The sequence below is a fragment of the Pituophis catenifer genome, unplaced genomic scaffold (assembly GCF_029215685.1).
Source record: "Pituophis catenifer annectens isolate HBS135680 unplaced genomic scaffold, rPitCat1.0.hap2 SCAF_2, whole genome shotgun sequence".
Classification (NCBI taxonomy): domain Eukaryota; kingdom Metazoa; phylum Chordata; class Lepidosauria; order Squamata; family Colubridae; genus Pituophis; species Pituophis catenifer.
The window spans coordinates 102,235,074-102,257,902 of record NW_027256882.1 but is presented as its reverse complement, the minus strand read 5'-3'; the positions used below and the strand labels follow the sequence as shown (position 1 = coordinate 102,257,902).

The window sequence follows — 22,829 nt, the reverse complement described above, 5'->3', positions numbered from 1 at the left end:
TTGATGATACCTAACCCCATACATCCACTCCAGTGGTGGGTTGCTACTGGTTCTCCCCGGTTCAGGAGAGCTGGTAGCGGAAATGTTGATGTGAGAGTGAACCGGTTTGTTCTGACCGTCAGCTGGGCCCTCCCGCCCACCCCTGCGCTATACCTACCTTTATTCCTTCATTTTTAACCCAGCTGAAAGGCACGGAAGAGCGGATTGCCATGCCTCAGTTGTTCTGCAATGCAATGTGCTTGCGCAAAATGCAAGTTTGGCATGCGTGCAAGCAAAGCGTGCACATGCACGCCAATCACGTGCAAAGTGCATGCACAAAGTGAGCCGGTGGTAAAACCGGTTGGAACCCACCACTGATCCACTCCACTGCTCAGCAGCTGAACCATGGACTTACAGAAGCCAACCAGCAACACATATGAACAGATCTGTTATGTGAATCCCTTAGGTTGCGCACATCACTACCTGAGCTGTTGCATTCTGGACCAACTGTAGTTTCTGAATGTTCTTCAAGAGCAGCCAAATGTAATGCAATAAAGATGTGATTAAGGCCCAAGTTGCAGTGAGTAATATTTATCATTGCAGGAAAGTTTGTGATTGGTATACAAGATGTTTTGGCCATAGGTGTCACCTGCTCCCCAGGCTGGAGCTATAAATCCAAGGAGAATCCCAAATTCCAAACTAACTACTGAGGAGAGTGAACAATCTCCTGGACAGCATCATGAACTTAGAAGTTAAGATATACAACTGGATATCACCAAATGGGCATGTTAATTAACATTAGCACACAAGTGAAACCTGGTTATGCCAATGTCTGATCTCATCCAGTGGTTTCACCATTCTCCAAGACTTGAATCTCACCCCATGATTGGAACCCTTTCTTCAGAAAAGGCAACTAGTATAATAGAGTGTTCCCTGATTTTAGAACTTTGAGAAGACTTGAAAGAATATCATGACCAATGAAAGCCGCTGAAATATTAAGCAAGACCAGGAAGGTTGTACTTTTCCTATAGGTGCAGTCAATGCTGTTTCTCTGCTGAACATCGGCCTGACACTGTACTAAAACATACAGGTAACTTTCATTTCCTCCCAGGCCGTTTTAATTCTAGTCCATCCAATTTCTTTACAGAAAGAACCACTGGACACAAGTCAATAATTGTCCAGGGCAACTGGATCAAATAATGGCACATTACTGCCACTTTCAAGGAAGAGGTTATTACATATTATGCTTATATATTATGCCCTCTCTTAAGGACACATTTAGTACTGCACCAACCAACCCAGATCCCCATGAGCTGACTGCTGATAGCAAGCGGAGGTGGTGATGCTGAGGTCAGCTGACAAGTAATATAATGTTCAAAACTGAATATATTTAATGGATATACCTTTCTAGAAACACAAATGCACTGAGTAGAGGTTATGATAGAATTTGTAGCTATGTGAAAACGCTATTTACTGGAAAGTCTATAATATAAATGTAAAAAGACACCTATCACTTTTTCTTGTTTGAAAATGGTCATCTTTGTTGCTGTGACTTGCAAAGTAGGGAACACCCTTTAGCCAGATGATCCCATTGCTTCCTGGGAACTCTAATCCTGGACTTATTAGGAAGCAGATTGTTTTCCCCAACTTGTTAGCAATTTGAGCCAAGCACTTGGGAAAACCGCATAATACAGTTCTTGCCAAAATAGACTCTTTAAAGTGCATTTTGGAGGAAGAGCTTTCTGGGGTAGTTTCTGCAGATCAGTTGAAGTGTATAGTACCCAAAGAGTGTGGAAAGGCATTTAGTGCAGGAGAAAAAACTGACTTACTTATTTATTTTGCAAGCAGAAAGGAATTTAGATTCCATCCTAAATTTGGGTCAGTTTTATACTCTGCAACGGGTGAGGAACACATGAGTTGTAGCAGAATGCAACAAAAATGTAGTAGATTAATAGCCATACTTCCTTAGTAGTAGCCTTCTTATTGGTGCTCTCTAGTCGCCTTGGACTTTAATTTCCAGAAGTGAACCAACATGATCAGAATTCTCAGAGTGGCAGTCAATATAGATGAAAGACAACCAATTGAGGAAAGTTGTTTAAAAGGAAATGGAGCATTAATTTACTTTTGATAGGGGAATAGAATTAGGAAATGTCATACCATAAACTGTGATATACTATGAATGTCTACACAAAATGGAGCCCCTATTATGCTCAATTACATTTACTTCAGTGGTGAAATGTAAAATTTGTTGCTACAGGTTCTGTGGGCATGGCTTGGTGGGCGTAGCTCGGTGGTGGTGAGTCATGTGACTGGGTGGGCATGGCCAACTTTTAAAAAAAAAATTTTAAAAGCATTTTTTTACTACTAGTTCGCCTGAACTGGTAGTTTTTATCACTACCGGTTTGCCCAAACTGGAGCGAACCGGTAGCATTTCACCCCTGATTTACTTCCAAGGAATTAACCATAGGATGCTTATTTAGTAGTGCTGAATTCCATGGAATTACTGTGTGGACATACACTCAAGGTCTTATGCACATTAAACTAGAATGTGCTTTGTTATTGAAGTTTAGCCTTTGTAATTTAAATTAGTAGCATCACCATTTGCTGTGGATATTGGCAGTATTGCAAAGGAAGTATAGATGAAGTTAATGGAATTTCAGTGTGACATCATTTTGAAGCAAAAGGAAATTGAAGTGTTTACAAGTTATTAAAAAAAGATTCTCCAAGTTACTTATTGCTTCCACAAGAATCCTAGCAATATTTGGATGGACATATATGTGTGTGCATTTTTTCTCATCTGTAATAACTACCGTAATAATCAAAGCTAATTGATGAACATTTGCAAGCAACAGTGAGATTGAGGTTGGTGAGAGTAAGGAAGGTGTTCATGAGAGAGACCAGTCAGACCAGCTACCAAAAGAAAGACGAAAAACATAGCTTAAGTGCAAAACAAGCAGAAAGTATGCAGAAACTGCTCAGACAGACACCACCCTAATTCACACAGATATATGAAGTGTAGAAAGTTCAGCACAATAAAATTTGCAAGATTCTGTTATAATAGCCATTCCCAGTAAAAATAGTATTAGCGTTCCTGTGGAGTTGATTCCTGGTCTGGACTACCTAACAATTTTGTATCTAGATATAAAACCAAATTTAAATGTTTCAGTTAATGAAAAATGCTGTCAGAGAAATAGTCAAAGTGCTCAATTAAAAACTCTATTTAATATTTTTAAAGAGATTTCTTAATATGATTTTGTTATACTTTTTATTTCATTTTCATTTCTTCAGTTTTTATTCATTTCAAAATTTTCTATCATTGTATGATAAGTGTTGCAGCCCTCAGACTAATGAAGCAGTCCTCAAGTGTCCCTCTTGATAATTTGAGACTTGTATTATCACATTGTGGAAGCATGGCTTATAGAAAAAAAAATGCTTTAAAAAATAGGTTGCACATGAATATTACCAATTATTTTCCTTTTTTTTTTCTTTTATGGCACATACTGAAGTTTCCGCCCTGAACGATCTTGTTTCAATCAATGAAATCCAATTTTACATTTTTTTTTCATATTATGATAATATAGCAAATACTGATCACCACATCAATTTACTAAGCACTCAAACTGTATAAAGGTGGTAGTGGGTTTTAAATAACTGAAGGTTGTCAAACACAAAGTAAGTACATAGTTACAGATAGTCTTCGACTTGCGATCACAAATGAAACAGAATTTCCATTGCTGAGCATGGTAGCTGAGTCATGGCTGATTTTATGACCTTTTTTGCTATGGTTGTTGAGAAATCACTTTGTTAACTGAATCATGCAGTTATTGAGTGAATCTGGCTTCCCCCATTAACTTGTTTGTCAGAAACCCAGTGGGAAGGTCGCAAATGGTGTTTGCCTGACCATGGGAAACTGCAACCATTATAAATATAGGCTGGTTGCCAAGAACCCGAATTTTGAACATGTGACTGTAGGGCTGCTGTGACAATCTTAAGTACAAGCATCGATTGTAAGTCACTTATTTCAGTGCTATTATAACTTTGAACTGTTGCTGAATGATTTATATGTTGAGAACTACTATTTCTACAAACTCAGTATAAGATACTATTTCCAAATGCATTTTCTTTTCTTTTCTTTTTTTTTGGGTAAAACAACAACTTTGGTGTATGAGCAAATTATTCTATGACGTACTAGCAGCCAGTGATGCCATCTGCAGTTTATAGGGTTGCAGAGTGATGTGGGATTAATTTTTGAAAATATTCAAAGTTTTATGCTCATTATTTAATTTATTTATTTATTACATGTATTTATATGCCGCCATTCTCCCGAAGGACTCAGGGCGGTGAACACAAGTTAAGAAACAAGTACAATAAAATCATAATTTAATCCAAATAATTAATTAGTAGTAAATAATAAAGCCCGGAATCAGTCTCAGCCTATTTGTTTGAAAAGCCAAGTCTTCAAGTCCCGACGGAAGGAGCGGAGATCAGGAGTCGTCCGGAGCTCAGTAGGTAATTCATTCCAGAGGGTGGGAGCACCCACAGAGAACGCCCTACCCCTGGGCATAGCAAGGTGACATTGGCTCGCCGCCGGAACCCTGAGGAGAGCGGCTCTATGTGAGCGAACAGGACGGTGAGAGGCAGGCAGGAGAAGGTCATGCAAATATCCTGGACCTAAGTCATGAAGGGCCTTATAGGTGAGGACTAGCACCTTGAAGCGGACCCGGAGAACCACTGGTAACCAGTGCAGCTCACGCAGGAGGGGTGTTATATGGGAGTAACAAGGGGCTCCCATAACAACCTGTGCAGCTGCATTCTGGATCAGCTGGAGTCTCCGGGTGCATCTCAGGGGCAGGCCCATTTTAAAATTTTTATTCATTTGTAGAGTTGATGGTATGTTTATGTAAATAAATAAATAAATAAATGAATGAATGTGTGGCAACCTGTAGCAACCACCGCCAGACTTATATAATGTGATCACAGCTGGACTTCTTTACCATTCTTGAAAGTTATCTCTAAAAAGAGTTCTCTTTATGAACGGCAAGAAACTTTCACTGTGAGTTGTATTGGGTTGGTGGGGTTGCACGAAGGGAGGCTCAGCCAATCTCATTGTACATATGTTGTATCCTGACAATAAGAGGTTTGAAATTGATTTGAAACTGAATCACCGGTAAGTGAAAGAAAGTTGTGTTTTTGTTAATTTTTGCTTGGGACAAGTGGGATTTAAACAAACAAGCCAACAACTGGTCAACTTTGATATCTATCTATGTTGATTTTCATATTCCTAAGAAAAAATACTGTGTGATCTAACTCTAGTGCTCTTCAGTATTACAATATCCTTTGGATAAAAGATTTTTAAGAAGAGACTGGACAGCCACTTGTCTCAAATGGTATGGGGTCTCCTGCTTGAGCAGAGGGGTGGATTAGAAGACCTCCAAGGTCCCTCCCAGCTCTATTCCGATTGATTGATTGATTGAAAGATGGAAGGACAAAGATCAACATGAGTAGCTACAAGGCGGGCCCTTAGTTCACATTTCTGTCCCCACATCCCGCAGAATGAAAATAAGGAACTAGATTCACTGACTGCAGGGTTTATAATATAGAGCCATAGCAATTATAAGATTAATTGGGAAAAGAAGTGTTTTTCACGAGGAAAATAAGTGGATGTTAATTTTTATTAAAATTCCTTCGGGGAGGGGAAGCGCAGGAGCTCCCAAAACATCGCGGAGACAACGGCACAGAATTCCACCTTTGCTTCCTCCGCGGCTACAGTATCCGGGTTGCGGACAAAAGAAGAGCTTTCACGCAGGCTTTCGTTGGCGGTGCAAAACCGGAAGCGGAAGTGTAACCGGAAGCTCTCGTTTAGTGGCTCGGTCCCTTTTGCCGGGTGCTTTACCGGTGTTTGTTTTTCTTGGCGGGGGGGGGAGAGCGGCCGGCCCCCCTCCCTTGCGAGGAGGATGCTCTTGGCCTCGTGCGGGTGGGGGCGGCACCTCGGGGTGGTCTGGCTACTCGCCTTCCTTGCGGCAGGTGAGGAGGGTTCAGTTGCCATGGCAATACTGAGTGGTGGGGGGGGGAAAGGAGCGAATAGCCTGGAGGAAGAGCTGCCTTTTAGACGTACCTTGTCGTCCCGACGGCCTGTTTGGTTGAACGCGTGGCTTTCCTGGGTTTTTTTTTCTCTCCGTGGGTGGGGAAAGAGGCAAAGGAGCCCCTTCCTCTGCGTCTCTCCGAAGTAGGAGGCTGGTGGGGTGAACCAGATAGCAAAGATGTATTTCCCCTCACTCTGCGTTTCAGTGGTTTTTCAGGTTGCATTGTTGTTCTCTCTCCTGAAATAAAGGCTGTTTTCTTATCTGATGTTAAAGAGAGTAAAGGCAAGGTGAAAGTGTCTAATCAGACTCCTCTTGCTCTCTTTAAATGCTGTTGAATCATGCATTTAGCAGAGATGGGCACAAAATGGAAAGCTTTAACCATTAAGGATTAGTAAGTTAATTATAGTTATGGCTGGATTCTCACTTTGAGCAAATTAAGGATGTGTGGTTCTGCTGCTTAAGGATGTGTGTTTATGCTGCAAGAAATTGTAAATGATGTGTATTTCACACCTGTATGTACGTGTATTTTGCAGCAGAAACAGACGAAACTTCTGACCTGCTATCAGAAGAGCTAAGTGAAACTTCCCTACCAGTAAATCCAGAAAGCACTTCTGCCCATTCAAGCAGCGATGGACACAGAGAATCGGTACAGTATAGAACTGCAGAAATTGCTGATGCTATGATGAGTGGTAGCCTTCTTGCGGACCATCATGTTGTATTGTCGGTTATTCCAAGCGACACAAAGGAGACACATCTCTCTGAAGCGGACACTGGTACTTGCAATGCATCAACAGATGGTGAATGCCGTACGAAGAACATGGCATCTGTAGTTCAGGAAGTGTCTCATGCACAAGAGCCAATAGTACATCCAGCAGTAGTGCTGGAAGCAGTGCATCCTTCATCAGCAGAGGACTCAAATAACACAGATGGTATGAAAACCCCAAAAGTGAACTGTGAAGAAAGAAACGTTACAGGAATTACAAATTTCACATTACAGATTTTGAATATTTCCCAAGTAAGTGATAAGTATTCTGATGTATTTCTCCTTAAGCTAAAAATTGGCAATTTGGGCTGACAACATTGGTCTTGCTTAGGTGCAGCTAAAGTAGGGCTTAGATAGGACTACAGCTATGTTCCTTAACCTTGCCACGTTTAAGATGTGCAGACTTCAACATCCAGAATTCCCCATTCCTGGCTGGGGAATTCTAGAGGTGAAGTCCACACATCTTAAAGTGGCCAAGGTTGAGAAACCTTGATTCTGAGAATAAAGACGATGGATTCTATTTTGTTTTTTTATGAACTTTTTGTTATCAAATCTGAAGACTGGTATTTCAACTGATGCCAACTTTAATCTTCTAGGAATGCATTGTTCCTAAAATTGTTAAGAAGAAAAATGTCTATGTAGGATAGTATTTATTTCATAGAATGCTTAATTGAGGTATCAAAACAAGTGAATGGTATCTGCAATATTGGAAGCAATGTAGTTCTGCACATTGATTGCTATTCCAAAGGCATTTTGTTGCCTTCAGTGTGACATTACTGGATTTCGATAGTGTTTAATTTGATACATCACACTTACATTCCATTATTTGGATTTAAGGAATGTAGATTTCCTGATATGTGTTTACTCTTGAAAGCTATTGTCAAAATCAAACTATCACAGGATTTTATGGGGTTGATTGTGTCTTTGTTTTTGCAGGAAACTATTTAATAACTGATATTTAAAATATTTAATAAACTAACTGGCCAGTATGCATATTTACTTTTGAAATTAGGAAATTAAAGCTCTCAAAATCTATGTGGTCACTAAAAGTTGACAATGACTTAATGGCATGTAATCATAATTCATACTATGGTTATTGTTTAAGTTTGAAACATGTTTTATAATAGAACGGCTAGTTAGAACTTTCATGTAGAGCAGGCCTGTCAGACTGGTGGCCCACGGGCCAGATATGTCACGTGTAGGCTACACCCACCCTGGCTCCGCAAAGGCAAAAATGTCACATACATCACAATCCGGCCCGTGACGCGATCAGGTTTGACACCCATGATGTAGAAGTACTTCATTGCTTTTCTGAGTAGCACTTGCTTTTTAAAATTAATCTTTTATTCTCTATTTTAGGATTTAATGGAATTTTTAAATCCAAATGGCAGTGACTGCACCTTAGTCTTATTTTATACCCCTTGGTGTCGTTTTTCTGCCAATTTGGCTCCTCATTTTAATTGTCTGCCACGAGTGTTCCCAACACTACATTTTTTGGCCTTGGATGCCTCCCAACATAGCAGGTAAATTTTATTCTTTTCTGAATGATAATTGTTAAGTTTAATTTATACATTCGAAACGTTAGTTTACAATAATAATTAGGTAATGTAATAAAGTAATAATGACACATAAGGGCAGAAAATGCTTTCTGACCATCCATGCTCCCTATTCCAGGACTTTCAATTTTTTTGTTTTTGTTTTACATGGTGATTCTGGTTTGATGAAGTATAACAGAGAGCTAGTTTTTATAAATTTAAATGAGAAATTTGTTTAGCAAAATTGATTCTTCTACTTTATTCTTTGCAGTTTATCAACTCGGTTTGGAACTGTGGCTGTTCCTAACATCCTCCTTTTTCAAGGTGCTAAACCAATGGCAAGATTTAACCATACAGATAGAACTCTGGAAACACTGAAAGCATTTATTTTTAATCAGACCGGTAAGATGAAGTATGAATTGGGAGAATTCATAGCCTAATATAGGCCTGTCTAACTCTAGTAAATACTTATTATTTCCAGGAACATTATTGTTTTGTCTCCAGTTAGGAAGGTACTGGGAAGCAGTTTTATGGTTGATCAAAACCTAAGATTTTGGATGAATACAAAATAAGGGTGCAGTCCTAGTTAGATAAATAATATTCTACTTCTGGTGATTTTGGTTCTGCTGAGGATCTTGACAACCTGTCATTTGCTTCTCAGTAGCCTTCTATGGATAATATAATCATACCTTGGCATCAAAGTCAATGTTAATATTGGTTATGTACATATATTCCAGTTCCTCTGTGACAGCAGGAGTTATCGTTTATTATTCTTTGCATTATTTTGGGATTGCATATTTGAGAACTGAGAGAGAATGTAAGAAAGGTATTTTTTGCTGTAGATATTTCTCTTCATGTTAACAAGAAAAGAAACCAGGTTTTCTCAGGTTTCCTTTATCCACAATAGAAAGTAAATCAAGTTCTATCTCTACATGCTGTAGCAAATAATTGGGAAAGGTAAGGTAGAAATAAACTTACCAAAAGAAGCAGTATTTTTGATCAGGAGTTGGTTGAAAGATGGGCAGCTGTATGAATGTTTTAAATAAACAAAATATTTTTTTTCACTGCCTCTTGAATGAGAGACAAAATCACGGCACTATTCCCTTAAATGATACGTTTTTAGACTAGGATGTTTTCCTGTTTATTTTCTGTCACCTTCCTCTGGTAATATGAAGAAATAAAACAGGCTGCAAGAGTTCTTAACAAATGAAATGCAAATAGAGCAGCCCACAAAGAATCAAATACGCAACATTAATAGTTTACTGGAAATATATTTTTACTTCAGTGAATAAATTTAAAAGTATAGTAAAAGTCTTAGCGGATGATAACCAGTATGCTATTTTCAAACTAGAAAATTGAAGTTTATACATGCAAATAGCTAAGTATGATTTACGATGTTTCATCTTGCATCAAAGTAATAATTTGATATTTCATTTCAGGTATACAACCTAAATCTGATGTGATGGTGAGCATGGAAGATCACGTTGGTCCCCTGCCTAGCACACAGAGTAAAGGAATAGATTGGCTCCTCTTGTTTTCTTTATTGTTTCTTATCAGTTTCATAATGTATGCTACTATTCGGACAGAGAGCATCCGTTGGTTAATACCTGGACACGATCAGGAGCATCAGGAGTGATATGTGATTTGAGTACTGTCTGCTTTCAGAATAAGTTGATAAACTTGTGAATCCCTCAATGTCTTGTAAACTCAAGGCCTGTTATGTTTATTGCATATTTAAAATGGCACATTATCATTCAGAAGAAATTTCTGAACGTACAACAATGAACACTGTAGTTGGATAATTAAATGGTGATGGGACAGCTTTACCCTATAGAATCTATACTCTGCAGAATTCATTTTTAATGGAAAAATTATATATATGTGTGTGTGTGTGTGTGTGCTGATAATTTTGATAGAGTGAACATCTCTGCTTCCTATTGTATAAATTCTTACAAACCTTGAAAATAATTGCAGGCGTTTAAGATTGTAGAATGAAAATAATAGATTTAAGCGTTAATTGGGTTTAGAAACAGTTTCTCCTTAGCTTTAATGAGGTACACTTTTTGAAAATTGAATGAAATTTGATAAATGTATAAGTTACGGACACCTTCACATTTGTGCTTTGATCACAGTATTTGATTAAAGTGGTTAGAATTAAGAAAACATTTAATCTTAATGAATCCTAATCTTCATGTCATTTATACTGGAAACAGACATAGTTTAGTATTTTAAAAGGACATAAAACAATGTTGCAGTAGGTTGAAAAGAGGAAATATAATTTCATGCACAATACTGTGATACTTAAGTATGGGTGTAAATGTATGTATAATTTCATGGATGCTGCCTTTTTAATGGTATTTTTTTGTTTTGTTTTGGTGTTTGTAAGAATTTGAGTCAACAGAAATTAAAAGAATAACCTATCACATAGGTTGTGATATGGCATTGTGATATGGCATTGTGGCTATATTAAATACAGCTGGATCTTTAGAGCTGTTATATCATAATAAATCCATTCATGGTAGAATATTTCAACTTTTAAAAGCTTCATTGGAAAGCCAGCATAAGAGACCAATATAAAATACCACAAATGCACACAAGACATAGAAAACAGAATCAAAAGTGAATCAAGATCTGGAAGAGATGATAGGCATATTTTATTGTCCTCTTACATTTAACAACTGAACTGCTGTTAACTCATGATCATGAGCAGACAGAATGTAGCTTGTAAAAGTGGTTACTGTCTCCTTGCTCTCCTGGAGAATACTGTGTTTCTTAACTCAGCAGCATTTAGTACAAACAGTAGAGTACTAGATAAATTATATTTTCCTTGCCTCAGACAATACAACTTCCCATCCTTTTCTATGAACTTTCCTTGCAAGTTCAGTAAAGGCGCCACCTGTAGCTGCGGCCGCCTGGAGTGACAAATGGCTGGGGAAGGTGCCAACTCTGATCCCTCACCCGAATTAGTGTAAAGACCCAAAGAGATGCAGGCGCTTTTCAACCTCTACCAACTGAGAATACCCAAAGGCTGGAGCCCTTGATCTGATGAACCCAAGCTACACTTTCGGAGCCCAGCCTGGGAGAATCAACTTGCGCCTCCCAGCAAAAAAGGCTGCGCAGGTCAGGGAGCACTGGCGCGGAATCGCGACGAGAGGCTCCCCCTGGCGGCCGCCAAACACTTTGGGGCGGCCGCGGCGCAGGCGCTGGATGGAGGGGGCGGAGATGCCCGCCTGAACCATGCTGATACCCCGCGGGACAGGGTTGGGGCGGCTGCTGCAGCTGCTGCGAGGGGGCCTAGTGGCTGTGGGAGGCCGGGGCTGCGGTGGCGGCTGGAGCAACTTCTCAGCTATGGTGAGCGGCTGAGCAGCAAAGGAGAAAAATCGCCTTCCGAACGATTTGACAGATTGAGGCGGGAGGGTGGGGAATCGGGATCGTCTGCGTAAAAAATGTGGCCCGGTAATCTTTACTCATATTGGTTTGGGTTTTTTTGTTTTTTTTTTGAAGCTCTTAATTGCGGTTTTAAGCTTTTACAAGGATGGTTTAGGGAAGGCTGACCTGGAAATCCATATTTGGACCTCTGGGCTTTTTTTTTTTTTTTTTTGCAAGGGAGAGAGGCTCAAAGGGAACGTTAAATGTTCCTCGCAGGTGTAATTCGAAGATCAAGCTTGCAATTGGGGCTTTGCAATTGGGGCTTTTTCCCTTGGGGAAGTCCTTTTGCATTAAACCTGGATCTGGCTGGGGCTGCTTCAGATTCAGGGCAGGAGGATCCTACATCTAAATACAGGAAGTAGGTAGCTCAGTTGCCCTTAAGAATTATCCTACCAGCTTAATTCTTAGATCGGCTTTCAGGTTCTGCTCCTGGGCCTCCGGGTGAAACGATGCAGAGTCGTCGGGGAGCCAGCAGTGTACAAATTTAATACATAATATTAATAATTTAGGTATGTTCACCAGTTACCTATAAAAAAAGGCAGGGCAAAAATACTATCTTCACAAAGTCTTTGTGCTGTTGCATGGTTCCCAATATTTCTCTGCTTGGACAATAGTTCTTTGATCTTGCAACAGCTTTCATAGGGATAATCATTGTTTGTTGCAGCAAAATATATTGGAGCATCTTAAATGAACACCTTTATTAAGAATGTTTTTGTGGAAAATAGTCCAGAGAAAATTACGATTAAAAAAAAACCCTTTTAAATGCCACATTGATTCTTTTTTCCTTATGGATTTTGTACATTGGTTAATAAAGGCTTGTACTAAACAGTGGCCTAGTGCTACAGATACTATTACCTGTATCTGTGGCTTCTCATCTATGATGGGTCAGTTTTCCTACAATCAAGTGACTACCAATTGCTTTGCTTATTATGGCAAGTTATGCATAGTAACAATTAGGCAAGTGTAAATTTGTTCCACTTTGGGAAACTAATGAGAATTTTTTTACATGGTGATCTAGTGCTTGTTTATACAAAATGAAATCCTACTCAGCTAATTCTCAAGTAAACATCTCTGGCAATGCACACAATTTGCAATCTAGTATGTGCTAAAAAAATGGAATATATTTCCAAATAAAATTATTTAAAAGTAACCTTTATATGTCTACATTCTTATGAATCACATCTTTAAGAGTCTGTCTGTTAGATTGGGGTTCCCAACCCCTGGTCTGTGGCTCGGCACCAGGCCAGAAACCGGACTGCGCAAACAAGCAGAGCCCCATTTGTGGGATGCAGGCAGCACACGAAACCATGTCCCTCTGGTCTGTGGAAAAATCTGTCTCCACGAAACTGGTCCCTGGTGCCTAAAAGGTTGGGGGTCTCTGTGTTAGATGGATGCAGTCTTCTCACATGTGGCCATATAATTTGCTTATTCATCTAAATTATTATATGGTTAATGTAATCAAGGTGATTTTTTTTGTTCTTTCAGTATATTGTTCCTTGTCTATTTTAGACACCCACACCTTAGGTAATTGTCTCATCAGACATCCTGAGAGGAATGTGCATCAAGTAATGTGATGAACTTTAACTGGAATGCTCACAGCTCGTTTTCCAAACAGCTGAATAGAAGTGGTGGTTGCGATATGACACTTTGTGTATTAATGGCCCAATAGTTACTTTAAGTAACCTTGAATTCAGGAACAGATTGCAAGCCTATGTGTACTCAGCTGGCAAACAAGCAGAACATTAGTGTTGAAATTTAAGAATGAAGTTCAGGCATGCATTGAACAGCAGACATCGAAGTAATGACAATGTAGGAAGCTATTAATAATAGTACATAATAGCTAACATACAAAGCCAAGAATCTCTAATACATGTTCTTAGATATATTCTCAGAATGTGAATCTAAGGCTTGTAATTGGTGGTTCTGAACTCTAATAAGACTCATGGGTTATTTGATCTGTTAATCTGAGTTACATATTTCAAACTGTCAAAAACCTGAATTTGCTCTATATCATATACCAGATTATTCTTAAAAAGGAAATACTGCTTTCTTAATTCACATTTTGCAAAATATATTTTATTAATGACTTCTAAAAATATATATAGGAGAAAAATTTTGAATAACCATAGACCCAAAACAGTTTGACATGGTTTTCCAGGAAAGAACTGCTAAAGAGGAAATAGGAATTGTACAACATAAAAAAGGAATGGTGAGTGGACATTGAAATGTCAACCATTAACAAAAAGCCATATATGACCCATGATCTGTGATTGCATCCTACCACATCACTGGTTAAAGATGGTAAGTAAATAAAAGTAGACATTTGAAGTCATCCAAGAAAAATAAAACAGCTCCATGGGCCAATCGATTCTATCTCCATTATCGGTTACTCATGTAGAATTAGTAGTTAATATTAAATGGCATGCAGACAATATGTCTGAAAAAATTAAAAAGAGATAATGGCCATATCTTCCTTTCCAAATTATCTCTACATTCTTAACAATTTATTATCATTATTTTGTCTTTATTATAAAACCCTTTATTGAAAGTGATAATGTGTGATATTATTTATATGCAGGAAAAACATGGACCACAGATAGTTCTCTACTTATTGGTTGCTTAGTGAACATTTGGAGTTACGGCAGACTCCCTCCCTCCCTCAAAAGTTGCTTAGAATCTGATCCTGAAGTTATGGCTGCTGCGGAGTCCCCTTATGACCGACCGTTTGCCTCCCCTCACTGGGCTCCACTTCCTCCTCCTCACTTTTCTAAGAGTTGGAGTTAAGGAAAAGGGACAAGCTGCAGAACAACTTGTTTGTTCTGATGAATGCTAATGAAGCTTCACAGCATTCCACAGTGCTGCAGAATGCTCATCGAAGAGAATAACAAGAGTTGGAAGGTACCTTGGAGGTCTTCTAGTCCAACCCCCTGCTTAGGCAAGAAACCCTATACCATTTCAGACAAATGGTTGTATAATCTCTTCTTAAAAACTCCCAGTGCTGGAGCATTCCCAATTTCTGGAGGAAAGTAGTTCATGTTAGGGAAGCATTTGGGAATCTGATGCCATTTTCCTAGTGGCCACAATTCAGTGTGGCTGCTTCCGGATTGTGCCACCCAGCTCAGCAAGGAGTACCCTGTCCACTTGCTCTGATCTGAGCTCCAGAGCTTTTGAAAAGAGAGAAGATGGATATGGGGCTCTGTGGGATGGGAAGCAGGCGCAAGGCCTGCAGGGTCTCAGAGAGGCAGGAAATGGAGCATGAGGTGCATCAAGGTAGGGAGGCTTTGGGAGGCCTGGGGCCTGGGCTAGGCTTCCCAGGCTGCCTCTCAGGCACCTATAATATTTTAATCATGTAAAAACAATTGAATATTTTAATTTTTCAAACATAATATGAAGCTTTCTATTGATCAGTAAATAATAATTGCAAATATGAATGTGGGATATTGACATTACATAATCAGTAAAATATTATTAATTATATAAATGTCTTTTCAGTAAAGATAAATAAAGAATTTACTTGATATATAATTATGTTAACTGCTGCTTTCTTTTTTGTTATACTGTTTACCACATCATTATTCCTAATTTTTGCCTATATAATTTAACATCTCTATTATTTCTTGTTTAGAAAGTTTAAATTGTACCTCACCTTGAATAAGTAGTAAATTTGAAATATAGTGTCACCTAGTGGACAAAATGCTCTTTGTGTATAACAAATGTAATTATTCAAATTCATAGGTCTGGAGTTTCAAAAATTGTCCACTTTACATGTATATCTGAAGTGTCAATTGAATTTCAGAGATTTGTGATGTTTAATTGATTTATTTGAAATGTTTAATTTGTTTGAATGCCAGATTGTCCTGAAGTAGTGCTGTTAGTTTTTTCCTTTGAGGAAATTGACTGATGGGAAGTTTAGTGTTTTTATAAACTGTAGAAATAGAAGGTAGTGAATTATGTAAAATGAAATGTTAAAAACAAATAAGAATACATATTAAATCAAAGTACTCCAGGCATTTTTCTTAAATCATTTTTAAATTCATCTGAATATGAATTCTAGTTTGTTTTATTATTTTATTTTTATCTTCGAGACCGCCTGCTGCTACCGACGACCTCCCAGCGACCCGTGCGCTCCCACAGAGAGGGCCTCCTCAGGGTGCCATCAGCCAAACAATGTAGGCTGGTGACCCCCAGGGGGAAAGCCTTCTCTGTGGGGGCACCTACCCTCTGGAATCATCTGCCCCCAGAGATAAGGAGAACCCAAGACCTCAGTGCCTTCCGCCGTGCCCTTAAAACCCACTTTTTCCAGCAAGCCGGGCTGGCTTAGGAAGAAATTTTTTAAAATTTTTAAATGTTTAATTGGTTTGTGGTTTTTTTAATTTTGGGCCAAATTTATATAGATTTTAATTGTTTTTAATATTTGTATTTCATGTTTTTAATTCTGGCTGTGCAGCGCCCTGAGTCCTCAGGGAGAAGGGCGGTATATAAATTGAAAATAAATAAATAAATAAATAAATAAATAAATAAATAAATAAATAATAAATAAATAAATAAACAAACAAACAAACAAACAAACAAACAAACAAACAAACAAACTACATTAAACAACCTAATCCTTCCCTCCCCCCCCCCAAATGTTTAGTTTGACTTCAAAAGCCAGTTCAGAATAAAATTTTCTTCTTGTAATTTAGGAACTTAGATTTGTTTTTTCTTGGTTTCTAACATTACAGTTTTATTTCCTTCCGCTCAGAAGTAAACTCCAGCAGGCCCTCTCTGTTGAGTTGCAGACTGTGAATTCTGCTACTCCATAATTCCACCCCATGTGCAAAGCATCTCTCAAGATATGCATGTCTTCATAATCATTGTTTTTATTCTGCATGACTGGCAAGGATACTTAATATTCTTTTTGCCAATAAATTGTTCTTTGCAAATAACTGCCATTTTTTTTGCCAAGGACGTACAAAGAATGCTTTCAGGCATCATTCCGTTCCCGCTATCTAGTAGCTGAGAAAAAAATGGCAGTTCAACCTGCCTATATTTTCTTTCAAATTTTATGTGTTGGCAACATTCATAGTTTTCACACTTAGACCACAACATCTGCTGTTTTAGTTTCTGGAAAACAGAAAATCTACGATTATATAGAAATATGCAGGGGCATTATATTGGAATGCCACCTAAAAAGCACAAACTTTGCTCATCATTCTAACTTCAATAAATATGTCTTGTGGCTCATCCAGATGTAAGGATTTGGATAAGTGTATGGGATTGTGATCATCGTTGTTCTTGTTAATGAAGAATATAACTAGGGTGTGTCAAATTTTCCAACTTTCAATTTCGAAAATTAGGTCTGCTCAAAAGTTGTGACATTCTTTGGGGATTGTAAAGATATTTTGGTTACTTTAATATAATTTAGATGTGCTTGGTAAGTAACGACATAAATATCATACCTTTTAACATGTTGTTTGTTTCACCCTCTGCATTGATACAGTAAAAGATTATTTATTAAAAGATGTGAAGGGAGTGTTAAGAGAGTGCTTGGACCAGTTTTGTGGAATTCTTAGTACTGTTGAACAAAACTTTGGCAGTTTATATTGTAAATGCATTGTTCATTGCATCTGGTTAAATTTATCGATATCTCCATACTGGATTAGGAGAAAAATGAGAAATAAAGCAGGATGATGGGCAGTCTGTCCAATCGGAAACCAGATGCCTATGTGGATTCGCCTACAATAGCTAGAGAAGGGATAGAGAAAACTTGATTTTAAAAACATGCCAAAGAAACATAGTACTTTAGATTTTATGCTGTATTACTGTGCTTTACAATTGGAGAGTTACAGTCAGCAGGTGGTGTCAAGCTGTAGAGATTGGATATTCCAGAATGTGGTAAACTGCCAAGAGAGAAATATTTGTAAATCTGCTTCTATCATGCAGATGATGTAAAAACCATCCATATAATATAGATGAAACAGTCAGCCAGATTTTAAAAGTTTTTGCTTACCTAAAATATAATACAAAGGTATGTGTTTATCAGAGCAGAGTATGCTGCATTATGTGTAAAGTGATTTTCTCATTCCAAAAATATATTTTACTTTTGTCCCACTGGAACCATAGCAAAATAACCTGAACCAAGTAATCACCTCTCCAGACAACATTCTCTTTTTAACTTTTTACCAACCTATTCTTCCTTTCTAGTTAGTTAATCTCTTTGTTCTTTTTCCAGAATTATCTCTCTCAGAGTTTCAAACTTTTGTAATACAGAGTCCTTAAGGGACTTTGGGAGATCTCCTTCCTTAGGGGATTTTTTTTCTCTAAAAAAATTAGTTTTGCAAATTTCAGAGGTCTGTCTCAATATGCCTTTCAGTTTCCCATTGATACTGCTGATGGTTTATGTAAGGGCAGGCATTTCCCCTGCATTTGACTTTATATTGGTAATTGCTTATATTTCGGTATTACAGCGATATGAGAATAAAGGGACATAAAACAGCCTAGCTACCACTAAATTTCATCCAGCATTTCTCAATTAAATCAATGTTTCAACATATTTTGCCAAGTAATGGTACATAATAATTTTGCTTCTCAGATGTTCATTGAGCATCCTGAATAGCTGAGAATTCTGTCAATTGAGGTTTTCTTTTAAAACTCATACTTAATTAAGGCAAAGAGATTAACAAACATAGTCTAAGTAGTATTTAGGGCCTCTGCAAAAGTAATGCTTTAGTTCCTCTTTGTTTTTCCTTGCTGGTCCAGAAAATATACTTTTGAAAAATAAGACTTTCAAATTAAAATGATTAAATGTAGTTAGATTAGTATTGCTCTAAATTCAACAGTGTTTAATATTATCCTTCCCAGAGTTGCTTTGCATAGTAAGATGGGCGGCATATAAATTTAGTAAATAAATTAGGAGAAGGAGCCCATGGATAAAAGATCCGAGAGATTAAACCTTATAAAAGAATAGTATGTTTAGCATTGGACTGAGATGAAGTAGCTTTTGTCGATGAAAATGTAGGTAACAATATTTTTATATCCTTAATATCTCCAGAAATTCTATGTTGATCTACTAAATGGATTAAAAGATCATGAAGTTAATTTCCAGTGTTAGGCATATATAAAAATAAAACTATATTCGAGTGATTAAAAGTCACTTATTGGTAGTAAAACTGAAGATATTTTTATTTGTTATTGGGAGATTCTTAAGAGTATGCTTCTCTTCTGTTGGACATAATATAAAAGTATTTTCAATTGTAGTGGATTATGTTTGCTAATTTTAAAGAGCAGCATCTGCTCCCATCTCCTCTACCCTAGGACAGTGCAAAGTTATCATGTACCATGTTTACTCAGATGCAAGTATCAATGTTGTTTGTTTTCTACCTAAGATGCTGCCTAAGATCTTTTAATTTAGATGCTACTTAACTTCATATTCTAAATATAATTAATCCAGATATGATTTTTTAAAGGGAAGGAGCAGAATCAACCTATACAATTCTATTTGTGAAGACACAACCAGTATGTTTGCAAATAATTAATGCAATGTGGTCTTTTTAATCTAATAAGCATCTGTATGTTTCGCGTAGATTTATGGTGCCTTTTTCCTCTTTCTTTGCCATCATAGTCTTCACAATCTAGCTGGTTGAGCACCGAAGAAAGGAACCAAGCTTTATATGATCTTAAAGCTGCTGGCTGGTCTGAGCTCACTGAAAGAGATGCTATATTCAGAGAATTCGTATTCAAAACCTTTAATCAGGTAAATACTGTTAATTAATATTCTTGATTTAAAGGAAATACATTTGTCTTGATTATCCGCTGTACTTGAAAAACCCCATATGCTATCATACCCTGTTATTGAAAGTTTTACAACTTTATGATGATGATGATGATTTTTCTTTAAAAATGATTTTTCTTGAAAAGTGATACATTTTTAAAATGATGGTAGAACTTTGTACTAAATAAGACCCAATTTACATATATTTGATTGGAACTTTACAGTATATAATTGTTCTTCAGAAGTTAAACTGTACGTTGAAAATGTCAAAAAATTTATGATCTTGTGGGGCTGCATTACTGTCCGGGTCCACATGTGGCTTGTGGGTTGGACACGCCTGATTTAGAAATAGTTAATTTGGTTTAAAGTGCTAATGAGGAGTCTTTAAATTGACAATTTAGTGCAGAGGTCTTCAAACTTGGCAGCTTTAAGACTTGTGGATTTCAACTCCCAGAATTCTTCAGCCAGCATAGCTGGAGCTTCATAGCATAGCTGGCTGGAGAATTCTAGGAGTTAAAGTCCACAAGTCTTAAAGCTGCCAAGTTTGAAGACCTCTGGTTTAGTGAATGACAGTACATCTAATCTTGAATAATATTAATTAATGGTATTTAAAAACTGAATTGTAGAGACTTATATTCACACCTAAATTCAAGACTGTATAGATATTATTTTATTTGGGAAGCTAGGATAAAGACTTTATATTTTAATTTTGTGTATCTGCACAAAATTATCATATTCCACTTACCCTAATGTTCTCTTGGATGATTTGTTTAAATGCACATTTAATGAATCTTGTCTGTTAATTCATGGTTGTTCTACTTGAACCATTGTACTTTTAGAAAAAAACAGCATTGAGTAGGCCCTGTTATAGATTTATAGAATTTTCTGGTAATTTCTAAGAATATTAATTTTCATTTTTAGCTGTAATCCTTAAAACAGCCTATCTGCTAAGTCAGATTTGTATTCTCCATTACGATGTATTGTATATGAATGGAATTTGAAATCGAGATCACCTGGTTTATTCTATCATGTCAAGCATGGATGATATTAACAATGGCTTGCTGAGGAAACCATGGTGATTTGGTTTATATACAGATTATCCTCTATATTGTTTTATAAACCACATTGCATTAGCTTGACATGTGGGCATATTTAGAAATAATTTGCCTAAAGCTATCTAGTGAGCTTATGATACAGGCTACATAAGCATTTGTTCCTAACCAGGATGATGCCAATATGATAAAACAAGTGCTGTATGCTACCCCATTTGTACTTGAATTGCAGCATCGCTTGCAAGTGCAGAAGTGATGGAGTATGCATTGCAAAATCTTAACCCATTCTGTCACCTTCTCAACTTCCCCCCTACTATGGAGGCCTGTGGGAAGCAAGGTTTAGGGACTTCCTGATTCATTTACTCAGCATGTTAGCACAATGCAAAGAGGACTGTATTTATTAATATCACAGCTGAAAACGTATCACTTAAAAAGTGATATATTAGTTCTAGTCCTATTTTGTGGAATTCATTGTCATCGACTATTAAATAGGTTTAAAAGAACATGGAAAAATTCATGAAGAATTAGGCTGTCAGTGGCTACTAGTTCTGATACTTTTCTCTACTTCTGAAATCAGTGGAGCATGAGTTAAATGCTACCTGCCAAGAAAGTGGTAAAAAAATGGGGGCTATCATTTTTTCATCAATTTTTGGTGAAGTTTTGGAAAATATCCGACTAACTCTTGTAGTACAAAGATTGTTGGACCAGAAGAGTTCAGCCTAATCCCTGTTAGGAAAGGTGATTTGTAGAAAGTGGAAAATATAGTTCTGTTTTCTTTCTTAGATGGAAAAATGGAAGCACATTGTTCTTATGGTTAGCATTTTAAAAAGCCTTGTCTTCAGACAGGAAAAAAAAAGACAGAAATAGTTGTTAAGGGGAAAAATAAAATATATCATGTTCTTTAGTTGATGTGATGTAGCTCTGCATTGGCAATTATGTAATATGAATGTATGTTGAGTGCACTATCCTTTAGAGATCTTTTAAATCCATATTTTATAAAACATTAGGCTTCTCAGTTTAATAGTAAAATTTGGCAGTGCAGCATTCATTAATCCCACTCTGAGATAAGAAATTAAATAGGGAGTTGGAATGCTAGTGTATTATATACAGGTACCCTGTTTCCCCTAAAATAAGACATCCCTGATAATAAGCCCAATCGGCGTTTGAGCGCATGAGCTAAATTAAGCCCCTCCTCGAAAATAAGCTCTCCCCGAAAATATTCGCATGCACAGCCAGTCCCCACCATTTCCTCGGGTTAGGGTTAGGGAGACAGAGCTGGAAATCGGGTAAGAAGGCAAGAGGAGCCCCATCTTGCTCCACACGCCCCAAAATAATAAGACCTCCCTGAAAATAAGGCCAAGCGCTTATTTCAGGGTTTCTTGTATTAAAACACAGAAGATAGAATCATAGGGCTAGAAGAGACCTTGGAGGTCTTCTAATCCAAACCCCTGCTCAAGGCAGAATACCTGTTGAAAAATCCTAATAAAAATAATAATAAAAAATAATTCTAAACTCAAAGTTATATTGCCAAATCCTAAGAGACACCCTAGCAGACCAATTGTGAAAACTTGGAAAACCAAGAAGGCGGCACCCACTTCCAAGTCAAGACAAGAAAGACATTCAATGGCCTGTCATTCACTCACTGTCACCAATATTCTTTTGGCTTTTTTAGGTGGAACAATAAAGTATATAGTTGAAAGGTCAAAGATATGATATTCCTTATTTTTGTATGTTCTTAGGAAGTTTCCTTTTTTTCTGCTGTGTGACCAGCTGGGTTTCCTGTTTATTTTGGCCAAATGGCAATAAAAGAGACAAGGATATTTAGAAATTCTTCATGTTGAAGAATTACAGGACTGGCTGGAGTACTTGAAAGCTGTTTACAAAACTGCTATGTTTATTAAATAAAGGCTTCAAGTTAAATACTTGACTTAGTTTTCTGTGCAATTTTTCAAGCTCTTATATCTAAAAGTGAGAAAGTAAACTCTACATGGGTATCAGGGCTGCATCTAAAACTGGAACATCTTTTCAAGGTTGCCAGCTTGACTTTTAAAATGTATGATTATGTTACATATGTGTATATGTGAATATTCAAGGCCGTCTTGGTTCCTGACAACTGACTTGACAAATCTATTCAGTTTTCTTGCAACATTTTGGCTTTTCACTGCTTCTTCCTAGAGCTGGGAGAGAGTGAGTGGCTGAAAATCATACAGCACACTTCAAGGTAGGACTTGAACT

The 22,829-nt window shown here is 37.4% G+C and overlaps 2 protein-coding genes across 3 annotated transcripts in view; both read left to right on the top strand.

Moving 5' to 3' along the window:
- The first annotated feature begins 5,826 nt into the window (after positions 1-5,826).
- Positions 5,827-10,808, top strand: TXNDC15 (thioredoxin domain containing 15). Its single transcript, XM_070933906.1, has 5 exons — positions 5,827-6,003; positions 6,596-7,077; positions 8,185-8,348; positions 8,632-8,762; positions 9,800-10,808. Exons 1-5 carry the CDS (start codon positions 5,934-5,936, stop codon positions 9,994-9,996), a joined length of 1,044 nt encoding a protein of 347 aa, XP_070790007.1. The 5' UTR covers positions 5,827-5,933; the 3' UTR covers positions 9,997-10,808.
- Positions 10,809-11,596: 788 nt separating this feature from the next.
- The window catches only part of PCBD2 (pterin-4 alpha-carbinolamine dehydratase 2), a 35,768-nt gene continuing 24,535 nt past the window's right edge, over positions 11,597-22,829 (top strand). For both annotated transcript variants that reach the window (XR_011599873.1, XM_070933905.1), the window contains exons 1-2: positions 11,597-11,711; positions 19,393-19,524. Coding sequence is in view for 1 of the 2 variants with exons in the window: in XM_070933905.1 (XP_070790006.1) it covers positions 11,598-11,711; positions 19,393-19,524 (246 nt within the window). In the remaining variant the exon portion in view is untranslated. The remainder of the gene's footprint in view (positions 11,712-19,392; positions 19,525-22,829) is intronic.

Coding starts and splice junctions, on each gene's coding strand:
- TXNDC15 (XM_070933906.1), top strand. CDS start 5,934: ATGCTCTTGGCCTCGTGCGGGTGGGGGCGGCACCTCGGGGTGGTCTGG. Junction 7,078..8,184: donor AGATTTTGAATATTTCCCAA/GTAAGTGATAAG, acceptor TCTCTATTTTAG/GATTTAATGGAATTTTTAAA. Junction 8,763..9,799: donor ATTTATTTTTAATCAGACCG/GTAAGATGAAGT, acceptor ATTTCATTTCAG/GTATACAACCTAAATCTGAT.